Source organism: Hyla sarda, chromosome 11 (genome assembly GCF_029499605.1).
Source record: "Hyla sarda isolate aHylSar1 chromosome 11, aHylSar1.hap1, whole genome shotgun sequence".
In the NCBI taxonomy this organism is placed as follows: Eukaryota; Metazoa; Chordata; class Amphibia; order Anura; family Hylidae; genus Hyla; species Hyla sarda.
Genome location: NC_079199.1, coordinates 5,557,343 through 5,582,102, shown reverse-complemented (window position 1 = coordinate 5,582,102; position 24,760 = coordinate 5,557,343). Strand labels below are relative to the sequence as shown.

General features: G+C 48.9%; 1 protein-coding gene across 2 annotated transcripts in view; it reads left to right on the top strand.

Annotated features, from left to right (window-relative positions):
- The window catches only part of TRIP11 (thyroid hormone receptor interactor 11), a 67,296-nt gene continuing 42,536 nt past the window's right edge, over positions 1-24,760 (top strand). The window contains exons 1-3 of one of the 2 annotated variants that reach the window (XM_056546719.1): positions 1-481; positions 13,502-13,566; positions 13,640-13,750. In XM_056546719.1, coding sequence (XP_056402694.1) covers positions 343-481; positions 13,502-13,566; positions 13,640-13,750 — 315 coding nt within the window. In that variant the 5' untranslated portion in view covers positions 1-342. Of the gene's footprint in view, positions 482-13,501; positions 13,567-13,637; positions 13,751-24,760 lie in introns of those variants that run through there. The other variant, XM_056546720.1, reaches the window with a different exon arrangement.

The following is a 24,760-nucleotide window of genomic DNA, read 5'->3' as shown; positions in this document are numbered from 1 at the left end:
TTTTGACACTCGGGGTCACGTGTGCGCTCTGGCTCCGCCCCTCGGCTGGAGGACCCCAGGTATCCCGGTATGCCCCGCGCTATGGACACGTCGCTCCGGTTCTACCATAGAGCGCTGACTGTCATGGCCGCCGTCGAGTTGGCGGAGCCCGGGCCGGTTCTGTAGTCTGTGAGCGGGACAGGAGGCCGTCACCTGCCGGGGGAAGAGCCGAGCACTGCGGCCCTGCTCCCTCCTCAGCCCCGCACGGTTCCGCGCTCTCCCCGGCTCTGGGCGTCGCTCCCCCCGGTGTGAGGTTCCGGTTCAGCCGCAGATTCTCCAGGATTTCTCCGCTCTCCCGCAGCCATGGCCTCCTGGTTCGGGGGTCTCGGCTCCGGCCTGGGCCAGTCCTTGGGACAAGTGGGCGGCAGCCTGACCTCCCTGACCGGACAGATCTCCAGCTTCACCAAAGACATGTTACTGGAGGGGGCGGAGGAACTGCCAGGTGAGAGTGACGTCACCGAGACCCCCTACAGCTCACCTAGTGACGTCACCGAGACCCCCTACAGCTCACCTAGTGACGTCACCGAGACCCCCTACAGCTCACCTAGTGACGTCACCGAGACCCCCTACAGCTCACCTAGTGACATCACCGAGACCACCCTACACCTCACCTAGTGACGTCACAGAGACCCCCTACAGCTCACCTAGTGACGTCACCGAGACCCCCTACAGCTCACCTAGTGACGTCACCGAGACCCCCTACAGCTCACCTAGTGACATCACCGAGACCACCCTACACCTCACCTAGTGACGTCACAGAGACCCCCTACAGCTCACCTAGTGACGTCACCGAGACCCCCTACAGCTCACCTAGTGACGTCACCGAGACCCCCCTACAGCTCACCTAGTGATGTCACCGAGACCCCCTACAGCTCACCTAGTGACGTCACCGAGACCCCCCTACAGCTCACCTAGTGACGTCACCGAGACCCCCTACAGCTCACCTAGTGACGTCACCGAGACCCCCTACAGCTCACCTAGTGACGTCACCGAGACCCCCTACAGCTCACCTAGTGATGTCACTGAGACCCCCTACAGCTCACCTAGTGATGTCACTGAGACCCCCTACAGCTCACCTAGTGATGTCACTGAGACCCCCTACAGCTCACCTAGTGATGTCACTGAGACCCCCTACAGCTCACCTAGTGACGTCACCGAGACCCCCTACAGCTCACCTAGTGATGTCACCGAGACCCCCTACAGCTCACCTAGTGATGTCACCGAGACCCCCTACAGCTCACCTAGTGATGTCACTGAGACCCCCCTACAGCTCACCTAGTGACGTCACTGAGACCCCCCTACAGCTCACCTAGTGACGTCACAGAGACCCCCTACAGCTCACCTAGTGATGTCACCGAGACCCCCTACAGCTCACCTAGTGACGTCACCGAGACCCCCTACAGCTCACCTAGTGATGTCACCGAGACCCCCTACACCTCACCTAGTGATGTCACAGAGACCCCCTACAGCTCACCTAGTGACGTCACCGAGACCCCCCTACAGCTCACCTAGTGATGTCACCGAGACCCCTACAGCTCACCTAGTGATGTCACCGAGACCTATACAGCTCACCTAGTGATGTCACCGAGACCCCCTACAGCTCACCTAGTGACGTCACCGAGACCCCCTACACCTCACCTAGTGATGTCACCGAGACCCCCCTACAGCTCACCTAGTGATGTCACCGAGACCCCCCTACAGCTCACCTAGTGACGTCACCGAGACCCCCTACAGCTCACCTAGTGACGTCACCGAGACCCCCTACAGCTCACCTAGTGACGTCACCGAGACCCCCTACAGCTCACCTAGTGACGTCACCGAGACCCCCTACAGCTCACCTAGTGATGTCACCGAGACCACCCTACAGCTCACCTAGTGATGTCACCGAGACCCCTACAGCTCACCTAGTGACGTCACCGAGACCCCCTACAGCTCACCTAGTGACTTCACCGAGACCCCCCTACAGCTCACCTAGTGACGTCACTGAGACCCCCTACAGCTCACCTAGTGACGTCACTGAGACCCCCTACAGCTCACCTAGTGACGTCACTGAGACCCCCCTACAGCTCACCTAGTGACGTCACCGAGACCACCCTATACCTCACCTAGTGACGTCACCGAGACCCCCTACAGCTCACCTAGTGACGTCACCGAGACCCCCTACAGCTCACCTAGTGACGTCACCGAGACCCCCTACAGCTCACCTAGTGACGTCACCGAGACCCCCTACAGCTCACCTAGTGACGTCACCGAGACCCCCTACAGCTCACCTAGTGACGTCACCGAGACCCCCTACAGCTCACCTAGTGATGTCACCGAGACCCCCTACAGCTCACCTAGTGATGTCACCGAGACCCCATACACCTCACCTAGTGACGTCACTGAGACCCCCTACAGCTCACCTAGTGACGTCACCGAGACCCCCTACAGCTCACCTAGTGACGTCACCGAGACCCCCCTACAGCTCACCTAGTGACGTCACCGAGACCCCCTACAGCTCACCTAGTGACGTCACCGAGACCCCCTACAGCTCACCTAGTGACGTCACCGAGACCCCCTACAGCTCACCTAGTGATGTCACCGAGACCCCCTACAGCTCACCTAGTGATGTCACTGAGACCCCCTACAGCTCACCTAGTGATGTCACTGAGACCCCCTACAGCTCACCTAGTGATGTCACTGAGACCCCCTACAGCTCACCTAGTGATGTCACTGAGACCCCCTACAGCTCACCTAGTGACGTCACCGAGACCCCCTACAGCTCACCTAGTGATGTCACCGAGACCCCCTACAGCTCACCTAGTGATGTCACTGAGACCCCCCTACAGCTCACCTAGTGACGTCACTGAGACCCCCCTACAGCTCACCTAGTGACGTCACAGAGACCCCCTACAGCTCACCTAGTGATGTCACCGAGACCCCCTACAGCTCACCTAGTGACGTCACCGAGACCCCCTACAGCTCACCTAGTGATGTCACCGAGACCACCCTACACCTCACCTAGTGATGTCACCTAGACCACCCTATACCTCACCTAGTGACGTCACCGAGACCCCCTACAGCTCACCTAGTGACATCACTGAGACCCCCTACAGCTCACCTAGTGACATCACTGAGACCCCCTACAGCTCACCTAGTGACGTCACTGAGACCCCCTACAGCTCACCTAGTGACGTCACCGAGACCCCCTACAGCTCACCTAGTGATGTCACCGAGCCCCCCCTACAGCTCACCTAGTGACGTCACCGAGACCCCCTACAGCTCACCTAGTGATGTCACCGAGACCCCCTACAGCTCACCTAGTGACGTCACCGAGACCACCCTACAGCTCACCTAGTGACGTCACAGAGACCACCCTATACCTCACCTAGTGACGTCACCGAGACCCCTACAGCTCACCTAGTGACGTCACCGAGACCACCCTATACCTCACCTAGTGACGTCACCGAGACCACCCTATACCTCACCTAGTGACGTCACCGAGACCCCCTACACCTCACCTAGTGACGTCACCGAGACCACCCTACAGCTCACCTAGTGACGTCACCGAGACCCCTACAGCTCACCTAGTGACGTCACCGAGACCCCTACAGCTCACCTAGTGATGTCACCGAGACCCCCTACAGCTCACCTAGTGACGTCACAGAGACCACCCTATACCTCACCGAGACCACCCTATACCTCACCTAGTGACGTCACCGAGACCACCCTATACCTCACCTAGTGACGTCACCGAGACCACCCTATACCTCACCTAGTGACGTCACCGAGACCCCCTACACCTCACCTAGTGACGTCATCGAGACCACCCTATACCTCACCTAGTGACGTCACCGAGACCCCCTACACCTCACCTAGTGACGTCACCGAGACCACCCTATACCTCACCTAGTGACGTCACCGAGACCACCCTATACCTCACCTAGTGACGTCACCGAGACCCCCTACAGCTCACCTAGTGACGTCACCGAGACCCCCTACACCTCACCTAGTGACGTCATCGAGACCACCCTATACCTCACCTAGTGACGTCACCGAGACCCCCTACACCTCACCTAGTGACGTCACCGAGACCACCCTATACCTCACCTAGTGACGTCACCGAGACCACCCTATACCTCACCTAGTGACGTCACCGAGACCCCCTACAGCTCACCTAGTGACGTCACCGAGACCCCCTACAGCTCACCTAGTGACGTCACAGAGACCACCCTATACCTCACCGAGACCACCCTATACCTCACCTAGTGACGTCACCGAGACCCCCCTACATCTCACCTAGTGATGTCACCGAGACCCCCCTACAGCTCACCTAGTGACGTCACCGAGACCCCCTACAGCTCACCTAGTGACGTCACTGAGACCCCCTACAGCTCACCTAGTGACGTCAGAGACCACCCTATACCTCACCGAGACCACCCTATACCTCACCTAGTGACGTCACCGAGACCCCCTACAGCTCACCTAGTGACGTCACCGAGACCCCCTACAGCTCACCTAGTGATGTCACCGAGACCACCCTACACCTCACCTAGTGATGTCACCTAGACCACCCTATACCTCACCTAGTGACGTCACCGAGACCCCCTACAGCTCACCTAGTGACATCACTGAGACCCCCTACAGCTCACCTAGTGACATCACTGAGACCCCCTACAGCTCACCTAGTGACGTCACTGAGACCCCCTACAGCTCACCTAGTGACGTCACCGAGACCCCCTACAGCTCACCTAGTGATGTCACCGAGCCCCCCCTACAGCTCACCTAGTGACGTCACCGAGACCCCCTACAGCTCACCTAGTGATGTCACCGAGACCCCCTACAGCTCACCTAGTGACGTCACCGAGACCACCCTACAGCTCACCTAGTGACGTCACAGAGACCACCCTATACCTCACCTAGTGACGTCACCGAGACCCCTACAGCTCACCTAGTGACGTCACCGAGACCACCCTATACCTCACCTAGTGACGTCACCGAGACCACCCTATACCTCACCTAGTGACGTCACCGAGACCCCCTACACCTCACCTAGTGACGTCACCGAGACCACCCTACAGCTCACCTAGTGACGTCACCGAGACCCCTACAGCTCACCTAGTGACGTCACCGAGACCCCTACAGCTCACCTAGTGATGTCACCGAGACCCCCTACAGCTCACCTAGTGACGTCACAGAGACCACCCTATACCTCACCGAGACCACCCTATACCTCACCTAGTGACGTCACCGAGACCACCCTATACCTCACCTAGTGACGTCACCGAGACCACCCTATACCTCACCTAGTGACGTCACCGAGACCCCCTACACCTCACCTAGTGACGTCATCGAGACCACCCTATACCTCACCTAGTGACGTCACCGAGACCCCCTACACCTCACCTAGTGACGTCACCGAGACCACCCTATACCTCACCTAGTGACGTCACCGAGACCACCCTATACCTCACCTAGTGACGTCACCGAGACCCCCTACAGCTCACCTAGTGACGTCACCGAGACCCCCTACACCTCACCTAGTGACGTCATCGAGACCACCCTATACCTCACCTAGTGACGTCACCGAGACCCCCTACACCTCACCTAGTGACGTCACCGAGACCACCCTATACCTCACCTAGTGACGTCACCGAGACCACCCTATACCTCACCTAGTGACGTCACCGAGACCCCTACAGCTCACCTAGTGACGTCACCGAGACCCCCTACAGCTCACCTAGTGACGTCACAGAGACCACCCTATACCTCACCGAGACCACCCTATACCTCACCTAGTGACGTCACCGAGACCCCCCTACATCTCACCTAGTGATGTCACCGAGACCCCCCTACAGCTCACCTAGTGACGTCACCGAGACCCCCTACAGCTCACCTAGTGACGTCACTGAGACCCCCTACAGCTCACCTAGTGACGTCAGAGACCACCCTATACCTCACCGAGACCACCCTATACCTCACCTAGTGACGTCACCGAGACCCCCTACAGCTCACCTAGTGACGTCACAGAGACCACCCTATACCTCACCGAGACCACCCTTTACCTCACCTAGTGACGTCATCGAGACCACCCTACACCTCACCTAGTGACGTCACCGAGACCACCCTCTACTTCACAGAGACCACCCTATACCTCACCTAGTGATGTCACCGAGACCACCCTATACCTCACCTAGTGATGTCACCGAGACCCCCTACAGCTCACCTAGTGACGTCACCGAGACCACCCTATACCTCACCTAGTGACGTCACCGAGACCCCCTACAGCTCACCTAGTGACGTCACCGAGACCCCCTACAGCTCACCTAGTGACATCACCGAGACCACCCTCTACTTCACAGAGACCACCCTATACCTCACCTTGTGACGTCACCGAGACCACCCTCTACTTCACAGAGACCACCCTATACCTCACCTTGTGACGTCACCGAGACCCCCTACAGCTCACCTAGTGACATCACCGAGACCACCCTCTACTTCACAGAGACCACCCTATACCTCACCTAGTGACGTCACCGAGACCCCTTACACCTCACCTAGTGACGTCACCGAGACCCCCTACAGCTCACCTAGTGACGTCACCGAGACCCCTTACACCTCACCTAGGGACATCACCGAGACCCCCCTACAGCTCACCTAGTGACGTCACCGAGACCCCCCTACAGCTCACCTAGTGACGTCAACGAGACCACCCTCTACTTCACTGAGACACCCTATACCTCACCTAGTGATGTCACCGAGACCGCCCTATACCTCACCTAGTGATGTCACCGAGACCACCCTATACCTCACCTAGTGATGTCACCGAGACCACCCTATACCTCACCTAGTGATGTCACCGAGACCCCCCTACACCTCACCTAGTGACGTCACCGAGACCACCCTACACCTCACCTAGTGACGTCACCGAGACCCCCTACAGCTCACCTAGTGACATCACTGAGACCACCCTACACCTCACCTAGTGACGTCACCGAGACCACCCTATACCTCACCTAGTGACGTCACCGAGACCACCCTATACCTCACCTAGTGACGTCACAGAGACCACCCTATACCTCACCTAGTGACGTCACCGAGACCCCCTACAGCTCACCGAGTGACATCACCGAGACCACCCTACACCTCACCTAGTGACGTCACCGAGACCCCCCTACATCTCACCTAGTGACGTCACCGAGACCACCCTACACCTCACCTAGTGACGTCACCGAGACCGCCCTACACCTCACCTAGTGACGTCACCGAGACCACCCTACACCTCACCTAGTGACGTCACCGAGACCACCCTACACCTCACCTAGTGATGTCACCGAGACCACCCTACACCTCACCTAGTGATGTCACCGAGACCACCCTACACCTCACCCAGTGACATCACCGCGACCACCCTACACCTCACCTAGTGACATCACCGAGACCACCCTACACCTCACCTAGTGACGTCACCGAGACCACCCTACACCTCACCTAGTGATGTCACCGAGACCACCCTACACCTCACCTAGTGATGTCACCGAGACCACCCTACACCTCACCCAGTGACATCACCGCGACCACCCTACACCTCACCTAGTCATGTCACCGAGACCACCCTACACCTCACCTAGTGACGTCACCGAGACCACCCTACACCTCACCTAGTGACGTCACCGAGACCACCCTACACCTCACCTAGTGATGTCACCGAGACCACCCTACACCTCACCCAGTGACATCACCGCGACCACCCTACACCTCACCTAGTCATGTCACCGAGACCACCCTACACCTCACCTAGTGACGTCACCGAGACCACCCTACAGCTCACCTAGTGACGTCACCGAGACCACCCTACACCTCACCTAGGGACATCACCGAGACCACCCTACACCTCACCTAGTGACGTCACTGAGACCCCCTACAGCTCACCTAGTGACGTCACTGAGACCACCCTACACCTCACCTAGGGACATCACCGAGACCACCCTACACCTCACCTAGTGACGTCACTGAGACCCCCTACAGCTCACCTAGTGACGTCACCGAGACCACCCTACACCTCACCTAGGGACATCACCGAGACCACCCTACACCTCACCTAGTCATGTCACCGAGACTACCCTCTACTTCACAGAGACCACCCTATACCTCACCTAGTGATGTCACCGAGACCACCCTACACCTCACCTAGTGATGTCACCGAGACCACCCTACACCTCACCTAGTGACATCACCGAGACCTACACCTCACCTAGTGACATCACCGAGACCACCCTATACCTCACCTAGTGACATCACCGAGACCACCCTATACCTCAACTAGTGACATCACTGAGACCACCCTACACCTCACCTAGTGACGTCACCGAGACCACCCTACACCTCACCTAGTGATGTCACCGAGACCACCCTACACCTCACCTAGTGACGTCACCGAGACCACCCTACACCTCACCTAGTGATGTCACCGAGACCACCCTACACCTCACCTAGTGATGTCACCGAGACCACCCTACACCTCACCTAGTGACGTCACCGAGACCACCCTACACCTCACCTAGTGACGTCACCGAGACCACCCTACACCTCACCTAGTGATGTCACTGAGACCACCCTACACCTCACCTAGTGACGTCACCGAGACCACCCTACAGCTCACCTAGTGACGTCACCGAGACCACCCTACACCTCACCTAGGGACATCACCGAGACCACCCTACACCTCACCTAGTCATGTCACCGAGACTACCCTCTACTTCACAGAGACCACCCTATACCTCACCTAGTGATGTCACCGAGACCGCCCTACACCTCACCTAGTGATGTCACCGAGACCACCCTACACCTCACCTAGGGACATCACCGAGACCACCCTACACCTCACCTAGTCATGTCACCGAGACCCCCTACAGCTCACCTAGTGACATCACTGAGACCACCCTATACCTCACCTAGTGACATCACCGAGACCACCCTATACCTCAACTAGTGACATCACCGAGACCACCCTATACCTCACCTAGTGATGTCACCGAGACCACCCTATACCTCACCTAGTGACGTCACCGAGACCACCCTACACCTCACCTAGTGACATCACCGAGACCACCCCTACACCTCACCTAGTGACGTCACCGAGACCACCCTACACCTCACCTAGTGACGTCACCGAGACCACCCTACACCTCACCTAGTGACGTCACCGAGACCACCCTACACCTCACCTAGTGACATCACCGAGACCACCCTACACCTCACCCAGTGACGTCACCGAGACCACCCTATACCTCACCTAGTGACATCACTGAGACCACCCTACACCTCACCTAGTGACGTCACCGAGACCACCCTACACCTCACCTAGTGACATCACTGAGACCACCCTATACCTCACCTAGTGACATCACTGAGACCACCCTATACCTCACCTAGTGACATCACTGAGACCACCCTATACCTCACCTAGTGACATCACTGAGACCACCCTACACCTCACCCAGTGACATCACCGAGACCTACACCTCACCTAGTAACGTCACCGAGACCACCCTACACCTCACCTTGTGACGTCACAGAGACCACCCTCTACTTCACAGAGACCACCCTATACCTCACCTAGTGACATCACCGAGCCCACCCTATACCTCACCTTGTGACGTCACCGAGACCACCCTATACTTCACCGAGACCACCCTATACCTCACCTAGTGACGCCACAAGACCACCTATACCTCACCAACGGCTGTCCGGGTATGCTGGGAGTTGTAGTTGTGCAACAGATGGAGGTTCACTCTAGGTCAGTGTTTCCCTACCGGTGTGCCTCCAGCTGTTGCTGAACTACAACTCCCAGCATGCACGGACAGCCAACAGCACAAAACAGAACAGGAACACAAGTATATAGGAACCATGGAAGGCAACACAGAATAAACACCTATATAGGAGAACAGTGACATATAAAGCTCCTCATGGAGGTAAAAATGTTATTAATGTGCATAAAGAAGCCAAGGAAAGATGGACAAATCTCCAAAAGGCGTCAAATTACAGATTAGACATTCTTATAATATGTCACCAAAAGTTACATTTTATTTCCATCATTTACACTTTCAAAATAACAGAGAACAAAAAAATGGCGTCTGCAAAAGTTTGTGCCCCCTGCAGAGTTTATAGCATGCCCTGCCCCCTTTGCTGAGACCTGCCAGTAGGGGTGTGAATTGGCAAGAATTTGGCGATACGATACGTATCGCGATACACGTATGACGATACGATATATCGCCATTAGAGATGAGCGAACTTACAGTAAATTCGATTCGTCACAAACTTCTCAGCTCGGCAGTTGATGACTTTTCCTGCATAAATTAGTTCAGCTTTCAGGTGCTCCCGTGGGCTGGAAAAGGTGGATACAGTCCTAGGAGACTCTTTCCTAGGACTGTATCCACCTTTTCCAGCCCACGGGAGCACCTGAAAGCTGAACTAATTTATGCAGGATAAGTCATCAACTGCCGAGCCGAGAAGTTCGTGACGAATCGAATTTACTGTAAGTTCGCTCATCTCTAATCGTGATATATCCCGATTCTGTTTACGGGACGATATATCCCGATTCTGTCTAAAAAACAATGTCTTTTACACTTTTATTAAAACTTTATTTTTGATTCTATTGAACTCCATTGCTCTGTGATCCATTGATAGAGTCTGGTCCAGCCAGGATCTATCAATGACAGAGCAAGACAGCAGGGAACAGAGGTAAACCCTCCGGCTACCTCCACAGTGAATCGCCCACGATCGCGCTGCGGGGGGGGGGGGGGGGGCAAATCCACCCCACTAGCCCACCAGGGAGCATTCACAGATCCTTTTAGACGCCGCTGTCAGCTTTGACAGTGGCGATCTAAAGGGCTAATAGCCAGCCGCATGCTGGATATTGGGGGCGGCCCCGGCTACTGAGAACAGCCGGGGGCTGCAGAGTATGTCCGGAGTCCGCTCCATACACCCAGAGCGACGCCGCGTCAGATCCGGCCCTGCTTGCACTAGCCGGAAAAATTCCCCTGCCCTGCGCCACAAATGTGGAATTTGTATCTCCTGATGCCCGGGACATGCTGTCAGGAGATACAAATTCCACATCCCTAAAAGGATCGATTCAAAAATATTTTGAATCTATTCAGTATCGCCAAATGAAAAATAGCGATAATTGGAAACATTTTGGAAACAAGTTCTGTGGACCGATGAGGTTAAAATTGAACTTTTTGGCTGGAATGAGCAAAGGTACGTTTGGAGAAGAAGGGGAACAGAATTTAATGAAAAGAACCTCTGTCCAACTGTTAAGCATGGGGGTGGATCAATCATGCTTTGGGGTTGTATTGCAGCCAGTGGCACAGGGAGCATCTCACGAGTAGAAGGAAAAATGGATTCAATAAAATTTCAGCAAATTTTGGATGCTAACCTGATGCCATCTGTGAAAAAGCTGAAGTTAAAGAGAGGATGGCTTCTACAAATGGATAATGATCCTAAACACACCTCGAAATCCACGGGGGATTACATCAAGAGGCGTAAACTGAAGGTTTTGCCATGGCCTTCAGAATCTCCTGACCTCAACATAATTGAACATCTATGGATAGACCTTAAAAGAGCAGTGCGTGACAGACAGCCCAGAAATCTCAAAGAACTGGAAGACTTTTGTAAGAAAGAATGGGCAAAGATACCTCAAACAAGAATTGAAAGACTCTTGGCTGCTACAAAAAGCGTTTACAAGCTGTGATACTTGCCAAAGGGGGCAGTACAAGATATTAACTCTGCAGGGTGCACATACTTTTGCAGATGCCATTTTTTTGTTTTCTGTTATTTTGAAAGTGTAAATGATGGAAATAAAATGTAACTTTTGTTGACATATTATAAGAATGTCTAATCTAATACCATTTTTTTTTACTTGGGGTGCCCAAACTTTTGTTCCCAATATATATGGTATTATAGAATGTCTATGTAGATGAGTTCTATTTATTGTATTATAGAATGTCTATGTCGATGGATTCTATTTATTGTATTATAGAATGTCTATGTAGATGGATTCTATTTATTGTACTATAGAATGTCTATGTAGATGGAGTCTATACATTGTATTATAGAATGTCTATGTAGATGGATTCTATTTATTGTATTATAGAATGTCTATGTAGATGGATTCTATACATTGTATTATAGAATGTCTATGTAGATGGATTCTATACATTGTATTATAGAATGTCTATGTAGATGGATTCTATATATTGTATTATAGAATGTCTATGTAGATGGATTCTATTTATTGTATTATAGAATGTCTATGTAGATGGATTCTATTTATTGTACTATAGAATGTCTATGTAGATGAGTTCTATTTATTGTATTATAGAATGTCTATGTAGATGGATTCTATTGTATTATAGAATGTCTATGTAGATGAGTTCTATACATTGTATTATAGAATGTCTATGTAGATGGGTTCTATACATTGTGTTATAGAATGTCTATGTAGATGAGTTCTATTTATTGTATTATAGAATGTCTATGTAGATGGATTCTATACATTGTATTATAGAATGTCTATGTAGATGGATTCTATATATTGTATTATAGAATGTCTATGTAGATGGATTCTATACATTGTATTATAGAATGTCTATGTAGATGGATTCTATATATTGTATTATAGAATGTCTATGTAGATGGATTCTATACATTGTATTATAGAATGTCTATGTAGATGGATTCTATATATTGTATTATAGAATGTCTATGTAGATGAGTTCTATTTATTGTATTATAGAATGTCTATGTAGATGAGTTCTATTTATTGTATTATAGAATGTCTATGTAGATGGATTCTATATATTGTATTATAGAATGTCTATGTAGATGAGTTCTATACATTGTATTATAGAATGTCTATGTAGATGAGTTCTATACATTGTATTATAGAATGTCTATGTAGATGAGTTCTATATATTGTATTATAGAATGTCTATGTAGATGAGTTCTATACATTGTATTATAGAATGTCTATGTAGATGAGTTCTATTTATTGTATTATAGAATGTCTATGTAGATGAGTTCTATACATTGTATTATAGAATGTCTATGTAGATGAGTTCTATATATTGTATTATAGAATGTCTATGTAGATGGATTCTATATATGGTATTATAGAATGTCTATGTAGATGAGTTCTATTTATTGTATTATAGAATGTCTATGTAGATGAGTTCTATTTATTGTATTATAGAATGTCTATGTAGATGGATTCTATTGTATTATAGAATGTCTATGTAGATGGATTCTATATATTGTATTATAGAATGTCTATGTAGATGGATTCTATATATTGTATTATAGAATGTCTATGTAGATGGATTCTATACATTTTCTTTATGTTGATGATGTGTTCTGGTTATTATAGGAGTTGTACCTTGATGTCTTATTGATGTCTTATTGATGTCCTGTTGGTCTGTTTCAGAGGGATCTCCGCAGATGCGCACATCCCGGGATGTGGAGAGTATCCAGGCTCTGCAGAGGTCGGAGGTCAGTGCAGATTTCGGTTCTTTTACGTATCCACTTTCTATGAAGTGTCTTATATCTTCTTCCTCTTCTGCAGAACGAGAGACTGAAGAAATTGTGTTCGGAGCTGGAGGACAAACTGGAGGCGTCTGAGCTACAAGTGAAGCAACAATCTGTGGATTACAGGAACCGTCTGCAGCAGAAAGAGGTGCGGGGCCCCGAGGGATGTCTTATGGGTATAATAGAGAATTACTATATAGAGGTGCGGGGCCCCGAGGGATGTCTTATGGGTATAATAGAGAATTACTATATAGAGGTGCGGGGCCCCGAGGGATGTCTTATGGGTATAATAGAGAATTACTATATAGAGGTGCGGGGCCCCGAGGGATGTCTTATGGGTATAATAGAGTATTACTATATAGGGGTGCGGGGCCCCGAGGGATGTCTTATGGGTATAATAGAGAATTACTATATAGAGGTGCGGGGCCCCCAGTGATGTCTTATGGGTATAATAGAGAATTACTATATAGAGGTGCGGGGCCCCGAGGGATGTCTTATGGGTATAATAGAGAATTACTATATAGAGGTGCGGGGCCCCGAGGGATGTCTTATGGGTATAATAGAGAATTACTATATAGAGGTGCGGGGCCCCGAGGGATGTCTTATGGGTATAATAGAGAATTACTATATAGAGGTGCGGGGCCCCGAGGAATGTCTTATGGGTATAATAGAGAATTACTATATAGAGGTGCGGGGCCCCGAGGGATGTCTTATGGGTATAATAGAGAATTACTATATAGAGGTGCGGGGCCCCCAGGGATGTCTTATGGGTATAATAGAGAATTACTATATAGAGGTGCGGGGCCCCGAGGGATGTCTTATGGGTATAATAGAGAATTACTATATAGAGGTGCGGGGCCCCGAGGGATGTCTTATGGGTATAATAGAGAATTACTATATAGAGGTGCGGGGCCCCGAGGGATGTCTTATGGTTATAATAGAGAATTACTATATAGAGGTGCGGGGCCCCCAGTGATGTCTTATGGGTATAATAGAGAATTACTATATAGAGGTGCGGGGCCCCCAGTGATGTCTTATGGGTATAATAGAGAATTACTATATAGAGGTGCGGGGCCCCGAGGGATGTCTTATGGTTATAATAGAGAATTACTATATAGAGGTGCGGGGCCCCCAGTGATGTCTTATGGGTATAATAGAGAATTACTATATAGAGGTGCGGGGCCCCCAGTGATGTCTTATGGGTATAATAGAGAATTACTATATAGAGGTGCGGGGCCCCGAGGGATGTCTTATGGTTATAATAGAGAATTACTATATAGAGGTGCGGGGCCCCCAGTGATGTCTTATGGTTATAATAGAGAATTACTATATAGAGGTGCAGGGCCCCCAGTGATGTCTTATGGGTATAATAGAGAATTACTATATAGAGGTGCGGGGCCCCCAGTGATGTCTTATGGGTATAATAGAGAATTACTATATAGAGGTGCGGGGCCCCGAGGGATGTCTTATGGGTATAATACAGAATTACTATATAGAGGTGCGGGGCCCCCAGTGATGTCTTATTGGTATAATAGAGAATTACTATATAGAGGTGCGGGGCCCCGAGGGATGTCTTATGGGTATAATAGAGAATTACTATATAGAGGTGCGGGGCCCCGAGGGATGTCTTATGGGTATAATAGAGAATTACTATATAGAGGTGCGGGGCCCCGAGGGATGTCTTATGGGTATAATAGAGAATTACTATATAGGGGTGCGGGGCCCCCAGGGATGTCTTATGGGTATAATAGAGAATTACTATATAGAGGTGCGGGGCCCCGAGGGATGTCTTATGGATATAATAGAGAATTACTATATAGAGGTGCGGGGCCCCGAGGGATGTCTTATTGGTATAATAGAGAATTACTATATAGAGGTGCGGGGCCCCGAGGGATGTCTTATGGGTATAATAGAGAATTACTATATAGAGGTGCGGGGCCCCGAGGGATGTCTTATGGGTATAATAGAGAATTACTATATAGGGGTGCGGGGCCCCCAGGGATGTCTTATGGGTATAATAGAGAATTACTATATAGAGGTGCGGGGCCCCCAGGGATGTCTTATGGGTATAATAGAGAATTACTATATAGAGGTGCGGGGCCCCCAGTGATGTCTTATTGGTATAATAGAGAATTACTATATAGAGGTGCGGGGCCCCCAGTGATGTCTTATGGGTATAATAGAGAATTACTATATAGAGGTGCGGGGCCCCGAGGGATGTCTTATGGGTATAATAGAGAATTACTATATAGAGGTGCGGGGCCCCCAGTGATGTCTTATGGTTATAATAGAGAATTACTATATAGAGGTGCGGGGCCCCGAGGGATGTCTTATGGTTATAATACAGAATTACTATATAGAGGTGCGGGGCCCCCAGTGATGTCTTATGGTTATAATAGAGAATTACTATATAGAGGTGCGGGGCCCCGAGGGATGTCTTATGGGTATAATAGAGAATTACTATATAGAGGTGCGGGGCCCCGAGGGATGTCTTATGGTTATAATACAGAATTACTATATAGAGGTGCGGGGCCCCCAGTGATGTCTTATGGGTATAATAGAGAATTACTATATAGGGGTGCGGGGCCCCGAGGGATGTCTTATGGGTATAATAGAGAATTACTATATAGAGGTGCGGGGCCCCAAGGGATGTCTTATGGGTATAATAGAGAATTACTATATAGAGGTGCGGGGCCCCGAGGGATGTCTTATGGGTATAATAGAGAATTACTATATAGAGGTGCGGGGCCCCCAGTGATGTCTTATGGGTATAATAGAGAATTACTATATAGAGGTGCAGGGCCCCCAGGGATGTCTTATGGTTATAATAGAGAATTACTATATAGAGGTGCAGGGCCCCCAGTGATGTCTTATGGGTATAATAGAGAATTACTATATAGAGGTGCGGGGCCCCGAGGGATGTCTTATGGGTATAATAGAGAATTACTATATAGAGGTGCGGGGCCCCCAGTGATGTCTTATGGTTATAATAGAGAATTACTATATAGAGGTGCGGGGCCCCGAGGGATGTCTTATGGGTATAATAGAGAATTACTATATAGAGGTGCGGGGCCCCGAGGGATGTCTTATGGGTATAATAGAGAATTACTATATAGAGGTGCGGGGCCCCGAGGGATGTCTTATGGGTATAATAGAGAATTACTATATAGAGGTGCGGGGCCCCGAGGGATGTCTTATGGGTATAATACAGAATTACTATATAGAGGTGCGGGGCCCCCAGTGATGTCTTATGGGTATAATAGAGAATTACTATATAGAGGTGCAGGGCCCCCAGGGATGTCTTATGGGTATAATAGAGAATTACTATATAGAGGTGCGGGGCCCCGAGGGATGTCTTATGGTTATAATAGAGAATTACTATATAGAGGTGCGGGGCCCCCAGTGATGTCTTGTGGGTATAATAGAGAATTACTATATAGAGGTGCGGGGCCCCGAGGGATGTCTTATGGGTATAATACAGAATTACTATATAGAGGTGCGGGGCCCCCAGTGATGTCTTATGGGTATAATAGAGAATTACTATATAGAGGTGCGGGGCCCCCAGTGATGTCTTATGGGTATAATAGAGAATTACTATATAGAGGTGCGGGGCCCCGAGGGATGTCTTATGGGTATAATACAGAATTACTATATAGAGGTGCGGGGCCCCCAGTGATGTCTTATGGGTATAATAGAGAATTACTATATAGAGGTGCAGGGCCCCCAGGGATGTCTTATGGGTATAATAGAGAATTACTATATAGAGGTGCGGGGCCCCCAGGGATGTCTTATGGGTATAATACAGAATTACTATATAGAGGTGCGGGGCCCCCAGTGATGTCTTATGGGTATAATAGAGAATTACTATATAGAGGTGCGGGGCCCCCAGTGATGTCTTATGGGTATAATAGAGAATTACTATATAGAGGTGCGGGGCCCCCAGTGATGTCTTATGGGTATAATAGAGAATTACTATATAGAGGTGCGGGGCCCCCAGTGATGTCTTATGGTTATAATAGAGAATTACTATATAGAGGTGCGGGGCCCCGAGGGATGTCTTATGGGTATAATAGAGAATTACTATATAGAGGTGCGGGGCCCCCAGTGATGTCTTATGGGTATAATAGAGAATTACTATATAGAGGTGCGGGGCCCGAGGGATGTCTTATGGTTATAATAGAGAATTACTATATAGAGGTGCGGGGCCCGAGGGATGTCTTATGGGTATAATACAGAATTACTATATAGAGGTGCGGGGCCCCCAGTGATGTCTTATGGGTATAATAGAGAATTACTATATAGAGGTGCGGGGCCCCCAGTGATGTCTTATGGGTATAATACAGAATTACTATATAGAGGTGCGGGGCCCCCGAGGGATGTCTTATGGGTATAATAGAGAATTACTATATAGAGGTGCGGGGCCCCGAGGGATGTCTTATGGGTATAATAGAGAATTACTATATAGAGGTGCAGGGCCCCCAGTGATGTCTTATGGGTATAATAGAGAATTACTATATAGAGGTGCAGGGCCCCCAGTGATGTCTTATGGGTATAATAGAGAATTACTATATAGAGGTGCGGGGCCCCGAGGGATGTCTTATGGGTATAATAGAGAATTACTATATAGAGGTGCAGGGCCCCCAGTGATGTCTTATGGGTATAATAGAGAATTACTATATAGAGGTGCGGGGCCCCCAGGGATGTCTTATGGTTATAATAGAGAATTACTATATAGAGGTGCGGGGCCCCCAGTGATGTCTTATGGGTATAATAGAGAATTACTATATAGAGGTGCGGGGCCCCCAGTGATGTCTTATGGGTATAATAGAGAATTACTATATAGAGGTGCGGGGCCCCGAGGGATGTCTTATGGGTATAATAGAGAATTACTATATAGGGGTGCGGGGCCCCCAGTGATGTCTTATTGGTATAATAGAGAATTACTATATAGAGGTGCGGGGCCCCCAGTGATGTCTTATTGGTATAATAGAGAATTACTATATAGAGGTGCGGGGCCCCCAGTGATGTCTTATGGGTATAATAGAGAATTACTATATAGAGGTGCGGGGCCCCGAGGGATGTCTTATGGTTATAATAGAGAATTACTATATAGAGGTGCGGGGCCCCCAGTGATGTCTTATTGGTATAATAGAGAATTACTATATAGAGGTGCGGGGCCCCCAGGGATGTCTTATGGTTATAATAGAGAATTACTATATAGAGGTGCGGGGCCCCGAGGGATGTCTTATGGTTATAATACAGAATTACTATATAGAGGTGCGGGGCCCCCAGTGATGTCTTATGGGTATAATAGAGAATTACTATATAGAGGTGCGGGGCCCCCAGTGATGTCTTATGGGTATAATAGAGAATTACTATATAGAGGTGCGGGGCCCCGAGGGATGTCTTATGGTTATAATAGAGAATTACTATATAGAGGTGCGGGGCCCCCAGTGATGTCTTATGGGTATAATAGAGTATTACTATATAGGGGTGCGGGGCCCCGAGGGATGTCTTATGGGTATAATAGAGAATTACTATATAGGGGTGCGGGGCCCCGAGGGATGTCTTATGGGTATAATAGAGAATTACTATATAGAGGTGCGGGGCCCCCAGTGATGTCTTATGGGTATAATAGAGAATTACTATATAGAGGTGCGGGGCCCCCAGTGATGTCTTATGGGTATAATAGAGAATTACTATATAGAGGTGCGGGGCCCCCAGTGATGTCTTATGGGTATAATAGAGAATTACTATATAGAGGTGCGGGGCCCCGAGGGATGTCTTATGGGTATAATAGAGAATTACTATATAGAGGTGCGGGGCCCCGAGGGATGTCTTATGGTTATAATAGAGAATTACTATATAGAGGTGCGGGGCCCCGAGGGATGTCTTATGGGTATAATAGAGAATTACTATATAGAGGTGCGGGGCCCCCAGTGATGTCTTATGGGTATAATAGAGAATTACTATATAGAGGTGCGGGGCCCCCAGTGATGTCTTATGGGTATAATAGAGAATTACTATATAGAGGTGCGGGGCCCCCAGTGATGTCTTATGGGTATAATAGAGAATTACTATATAGAGGTGCGGGGCCCCGAGGGATGTCTTATGGGTATAATAGAGAATTACTATATAGAGGTGCGGGGCCCCGAGGGATGTCTTATTGGTATAATAGAGAATTACTATATAGAGGTGCGGGGCCCCCAGTGATGTCTTATGGGTATAATAGAGAATTACTATATAGAGGTGCGGGGCCCCCAGTGATGTCTTATGGGTATAATAGAGAATTACTATATAGAGGTGCGGGGCCCCCAGTGATGTCTTATGGGTATAATAGAGAATTACTATATAGAGGTGCGGGGCCCCAAGGGATGTCTTATGGGTATAATAGAGAATTACTATATAGAGGTGCGGGGCCCCGAGGGATGTCTTATGGGTATAATAGAGAATTACTATATAGAGGTGCGGGGCCCCCAGTGATGTCTTATGGGTATAATAGAGAATTACTATATAGAGGTGCGGGGCCCCCAGTGATGTCTTATGGGTATAATAGAGAATTACTATATAGGGGTGCGGGGCCCCCAGTGATGTCTTATTGGTATAATAGAGAATTACTATATAGAGGTGCGGGGCCCCCAGTGATGTCTTATGGGTATAATAGAGAATTACTATATAGAGGTGCGGGGCCCCGAGGGATGTCTTATGGGTATAATAGAGAATTACTATATAGAGGTGCGGGGCCCCGAGGGATGTCTTATGGGTATAATAGAGAATTACTATATAGAGGTGCGGGGCCCCGAGGGATGTCTTATGGGTATAATAGAGAATTACTATATAGAGGTGCGGGGCCCCCAGGGATGTCTTATGGTTATAATAGAGAATTACTATATAGAGGTGCGGGGCCCCGAGGGATGTCTTATGGGTATAATAGAGAATTACTATATAGAGGTGCGGGGCCCCCAGTGATGTCTTATGGGTATAATAGAGAATTACTATATAGAGGTGCGGGGCCCCCAGGGATGTCTTATGGTTATAATAGAGAATTACTATATAGTGGTGCGGGGCCCCCAGTGATGTCTTATGGGTATAATAGAGAATTACTATATAGAGGTGCGGGGCCCCCAGGGATGTCTTATGGGTATAATAGAGAATTACTATATAGAGGTGCGGGGCCCCGAGGGATGTCTTATGGGTATAATAGAGAATTACTATATAGAGGTGCGGGGCCCCCAGTGATGTCTTATGGGTATAATAGAGAATTACTATATAGAGGTGCGGGGCCCCCAGTGATGTCTTATGGGTATAATAGAGAATTACTATATAGAGGTGCGGGGCCCCGAGGGATGTCTTATGGGTATAATAGAGAATTACTATATAGGGGTGCGGGGCCCCCAGGGATGTCTTATGGGTATAATAGAGAATTACTATATAGAGGTGCGGGGCCCCGAGGGATGTCTTATGGGTATAATAGAGAATTACTATATAGGGGTGCGGGGCCCCCAGGGATGTCTTATGGGTATAATAGAGAATTACTATATAGAGGTGCGGGGCCCCGAGGGATGTCTTATGGGTATAATACAGAATTACTATATAGAGGTGCAGGGCCCCCAGTGATGTCTTATGGGTATAATACAGAATTACTATATAGAGGTGCGGGGCCCCCAGTGATGTCTTATGGGTATAATAGAGAATTACTATATAGAGGTGCGGGGCCCCCAGTGATGTCTTATGGTTATAATAGAGAATTACTATATAGAGGTGCGGGGCCCCGAGGGATGTCTTATGGGTATAATAGAGAATTACTATATAGAGGTGCGGGGCCCCCAGTGATGTCTTATGGGTATAATAGAGAATTACTATATAGAGGTGCGGGGCCCCCAGTGATGTCTTATGGGTATAATAGAGAATTACTATATAGAGGTGCGGGGCCCGAGGGATGTCTTATGGTTATAATAGAGAATTACTATATAGAGGTGCGGGGCCCCCAGTGATGTCTTATGGGTATACTACAGAATTACTATATAGAGGTGCGGGGCCCCCAGTGATGTCTTATGGGTATAATAGAGAATTACTATATAGAGGTGCGGGGCCCGAGGGATGTCTTATGGTTATAATAGAGAATTACTATATAGAGGTGCGGGGCCCCGAGGGATGTCTTATGGGTATAATACAGAATTACTATATAGAGGTGCGGGGCCCCGAGGGATGTCTTATGGGTATAATAGAGAATTACTATATAGAGGTGCGGGGCCCCCAGTGATGTCTTATGGGTATAATAGAGAATTACTATATAGAGGTGCGGGGCCCCGAGGGATGTCTTATGGTTATAATAGAGAATTACTATATAGAGGTGCGGGGCCCCCAGTGATGTCTTATGGGTATAATAGAGAATTACTATATAGAGGTGCGGGGCCCCCAGTGATGTCTTATGGGTATAATAGAGAATTACTATATAGAGGTGTGGGGCCCCGAGGGATGTCTTATGGGTATAATAGAGAATTACTATATAGAGGTGCGGGGCCCCGAGGGATGTCTTATGGTTATAATAGAGAATTACTATATAGAGGTGCGGGGCCCCCAGTGATGTCTTATGGGTATAATAGAGAATTACTATATAGAGGTGCGGGCCCCCAGTGATGTCTTATGGGTATAATAGAGAATTACTATATAGAGGTGCGGGGCCCCGAGGGATGTCTTATGGGTATAATAGAGAATTACTATATAGAGGTGCGGGGCCCCGAGGGATGTCTTATGGGTATAATAGAGAATTACTATATAGAGGTGCGGGGCCCCCAGGGATGTCTTATGGGTATAATAGAGAATTACTATATAGAGGTGCGGGGCCCCGAGGGATGTCTTATGGGTATAATAGAGAATTACTATATAGAGGTGCGGGGCCCCCAGTGATGTCTTATTGGTATAATAGAGAATTACTATATAGAGGTGCGGGGCCCCCAGTGATGTCTTATGGGTATAATAGAGAATTACTATATAGAGGTGCGGGGCCCCCAGTGATGTCTTATGGTTATAATAGAGAATTACTATATAGAGGTGCGGGGCCCCCAGTGATGTCTTGTGGGTATAATAGAGAATTACTATATAGAGGTGCGGGGCCCCGAGGGATGTCTTATGGGTATAATACAGAATTACTATATAGAGGTGCGGGGCCCCCAGTGATGTCTTATGGGTATAATAGAGAATTACTATATAGAGGTGCAGGGCCCCGAGGGATGTCTTATGGGTATAATAGAGAATTACTATATAGAGGTGCGGGGCCCCCAGTGATGTCTTATGGGTATAATAGAGAATTACTATATAGAGGTGCGGGGCCCCCAGTGATGTCTTGTGGGTTAAATTAGAGAATTTATTCAGGGGCACAGTGTGTGTGTGTGTGGCAGTGATATATATTCAGGGGCACAGTGTGTGGCTGTAATATATACAGGGGCACAGTGTGTGGCTGTAATATATTCAGGGGCACAGTGTGTGGCAGTAATATATATTCAGGGGCACAGTGTGTGGCAGTAATATATAGTCAGGGGCACAGTGTGTGGCAGTAATATAGTCAGGGGCACAGTGTGTGGCAGTAATATAGTCAGGGGCACAGTGTGTGGCAGTAATATAGTCAGGGGCACAGTGTGTGGCAGTAATATAGACAGGGGCACAGTGTGTGGCAGTAATATATACAAGGACACAGTGTGTGGCAGTAATATATACAGGGGCACAGTGTGTGGCAGTAATATATACAGGGGCACAGTGTGTGGCAGTGATATATATTCAGGGGCACAGTGTGTGGCTGTAATATATACAGGGGCACAGTGTGTGGCTGTAATATATTCAGGGGCACAGTGTGTGGCAGTAATATATATTCAGGGGCACAGTGTGTGGCAGTAATATATAGTCAGGGGCACAGTGTGTGGCAGTAATATAGTCAGGGGCACAGTGTGTGGCAGTAATATAGTCAGGGGCACAGTGTGTGGCAGTAATATATACAAGGACACAGTGTGTGGCAGTAATATATACAGGGGCACAGTGTGTGGCAGTAATATATACAGGGGCACAGTGTGCGGCAGAAATATATACAGGGGCACAGTGTGTGGCAGTAATATATACAGGGGCACAGTGTGTGGCAGTAATATATACAGGGGCACAGTGTGTGGCAGTAATATATACAGGAGCACAGTGTGTGGCAGTAATATATACAGGGGCACAGTGTGCGGCAGAAATATATACAGGGGCACAGTGTGCGGCAGAAATATATACAGGGGCACAGTGTGCGGCAGAAATATATACAGGGGCACAGTGTGTGGCAGTAATATATACAGGGGCACAGTGTGTGGCAGTAATATATACAGGGGCACAGTGTGTGGCAGTAATATATACAGGGGCACAGTGTGTGGCAGTAATATATACAGGGGCACAGTGTGTGGCAGTAATATATACAGGGGCACAGTGTGTGGCAGTAATATATACAGGGGCACAGTGTGTGGCAGTAATATATTGAGGGGCACAGTGTGTGGCAGTAATATATTGAGGGGCACAGTGTGTGGCAGTAATATATATTCAGGGGCACAGTGTGTGGCAGTAATATATATTCAGGGGCACAGTGTGTGGCAGTAATATATACAGGGGCACAGTGTGTGGCAGTAATATATACAAGGACACAGTGTGTGGCAATAATATATACAGGGGCACAGTGTGTGGCAGTAATATATACAGGGGCACAGTGTGTGGCAGTAATATATACAGGGGCACAGTGTGTGGCAGTAATATATACAGGGGCACAGTGTGTGGCAGTAATATATACAAGGACACAGTGTGTGGCAATAATATATACAGGGGCACAGTGTGTGGCAGTAATATATACAGGGGCACAGTGTGTGGCAGTAATATATACAGGGGCACAGTGTGTGGCAGTAATATATAGAGGGGCACAGTGTGTGGCAGTAATATATATTCAGGGGCACAGTGTGTGGCAGTAATATATATTCAGGGGCACAGTGTGTGGCAGTAATATATACAAGGGCACAGTGTGTGGCAGTAATATATATTCAGGGGCACAGTGTGTGGCAGTAATATATATTCAGGGGCACAGTGTGTGGCAGTAATATATACAAGGGCACAGTGTGTGGCAGTAATATATATTCAGGGGCACAGT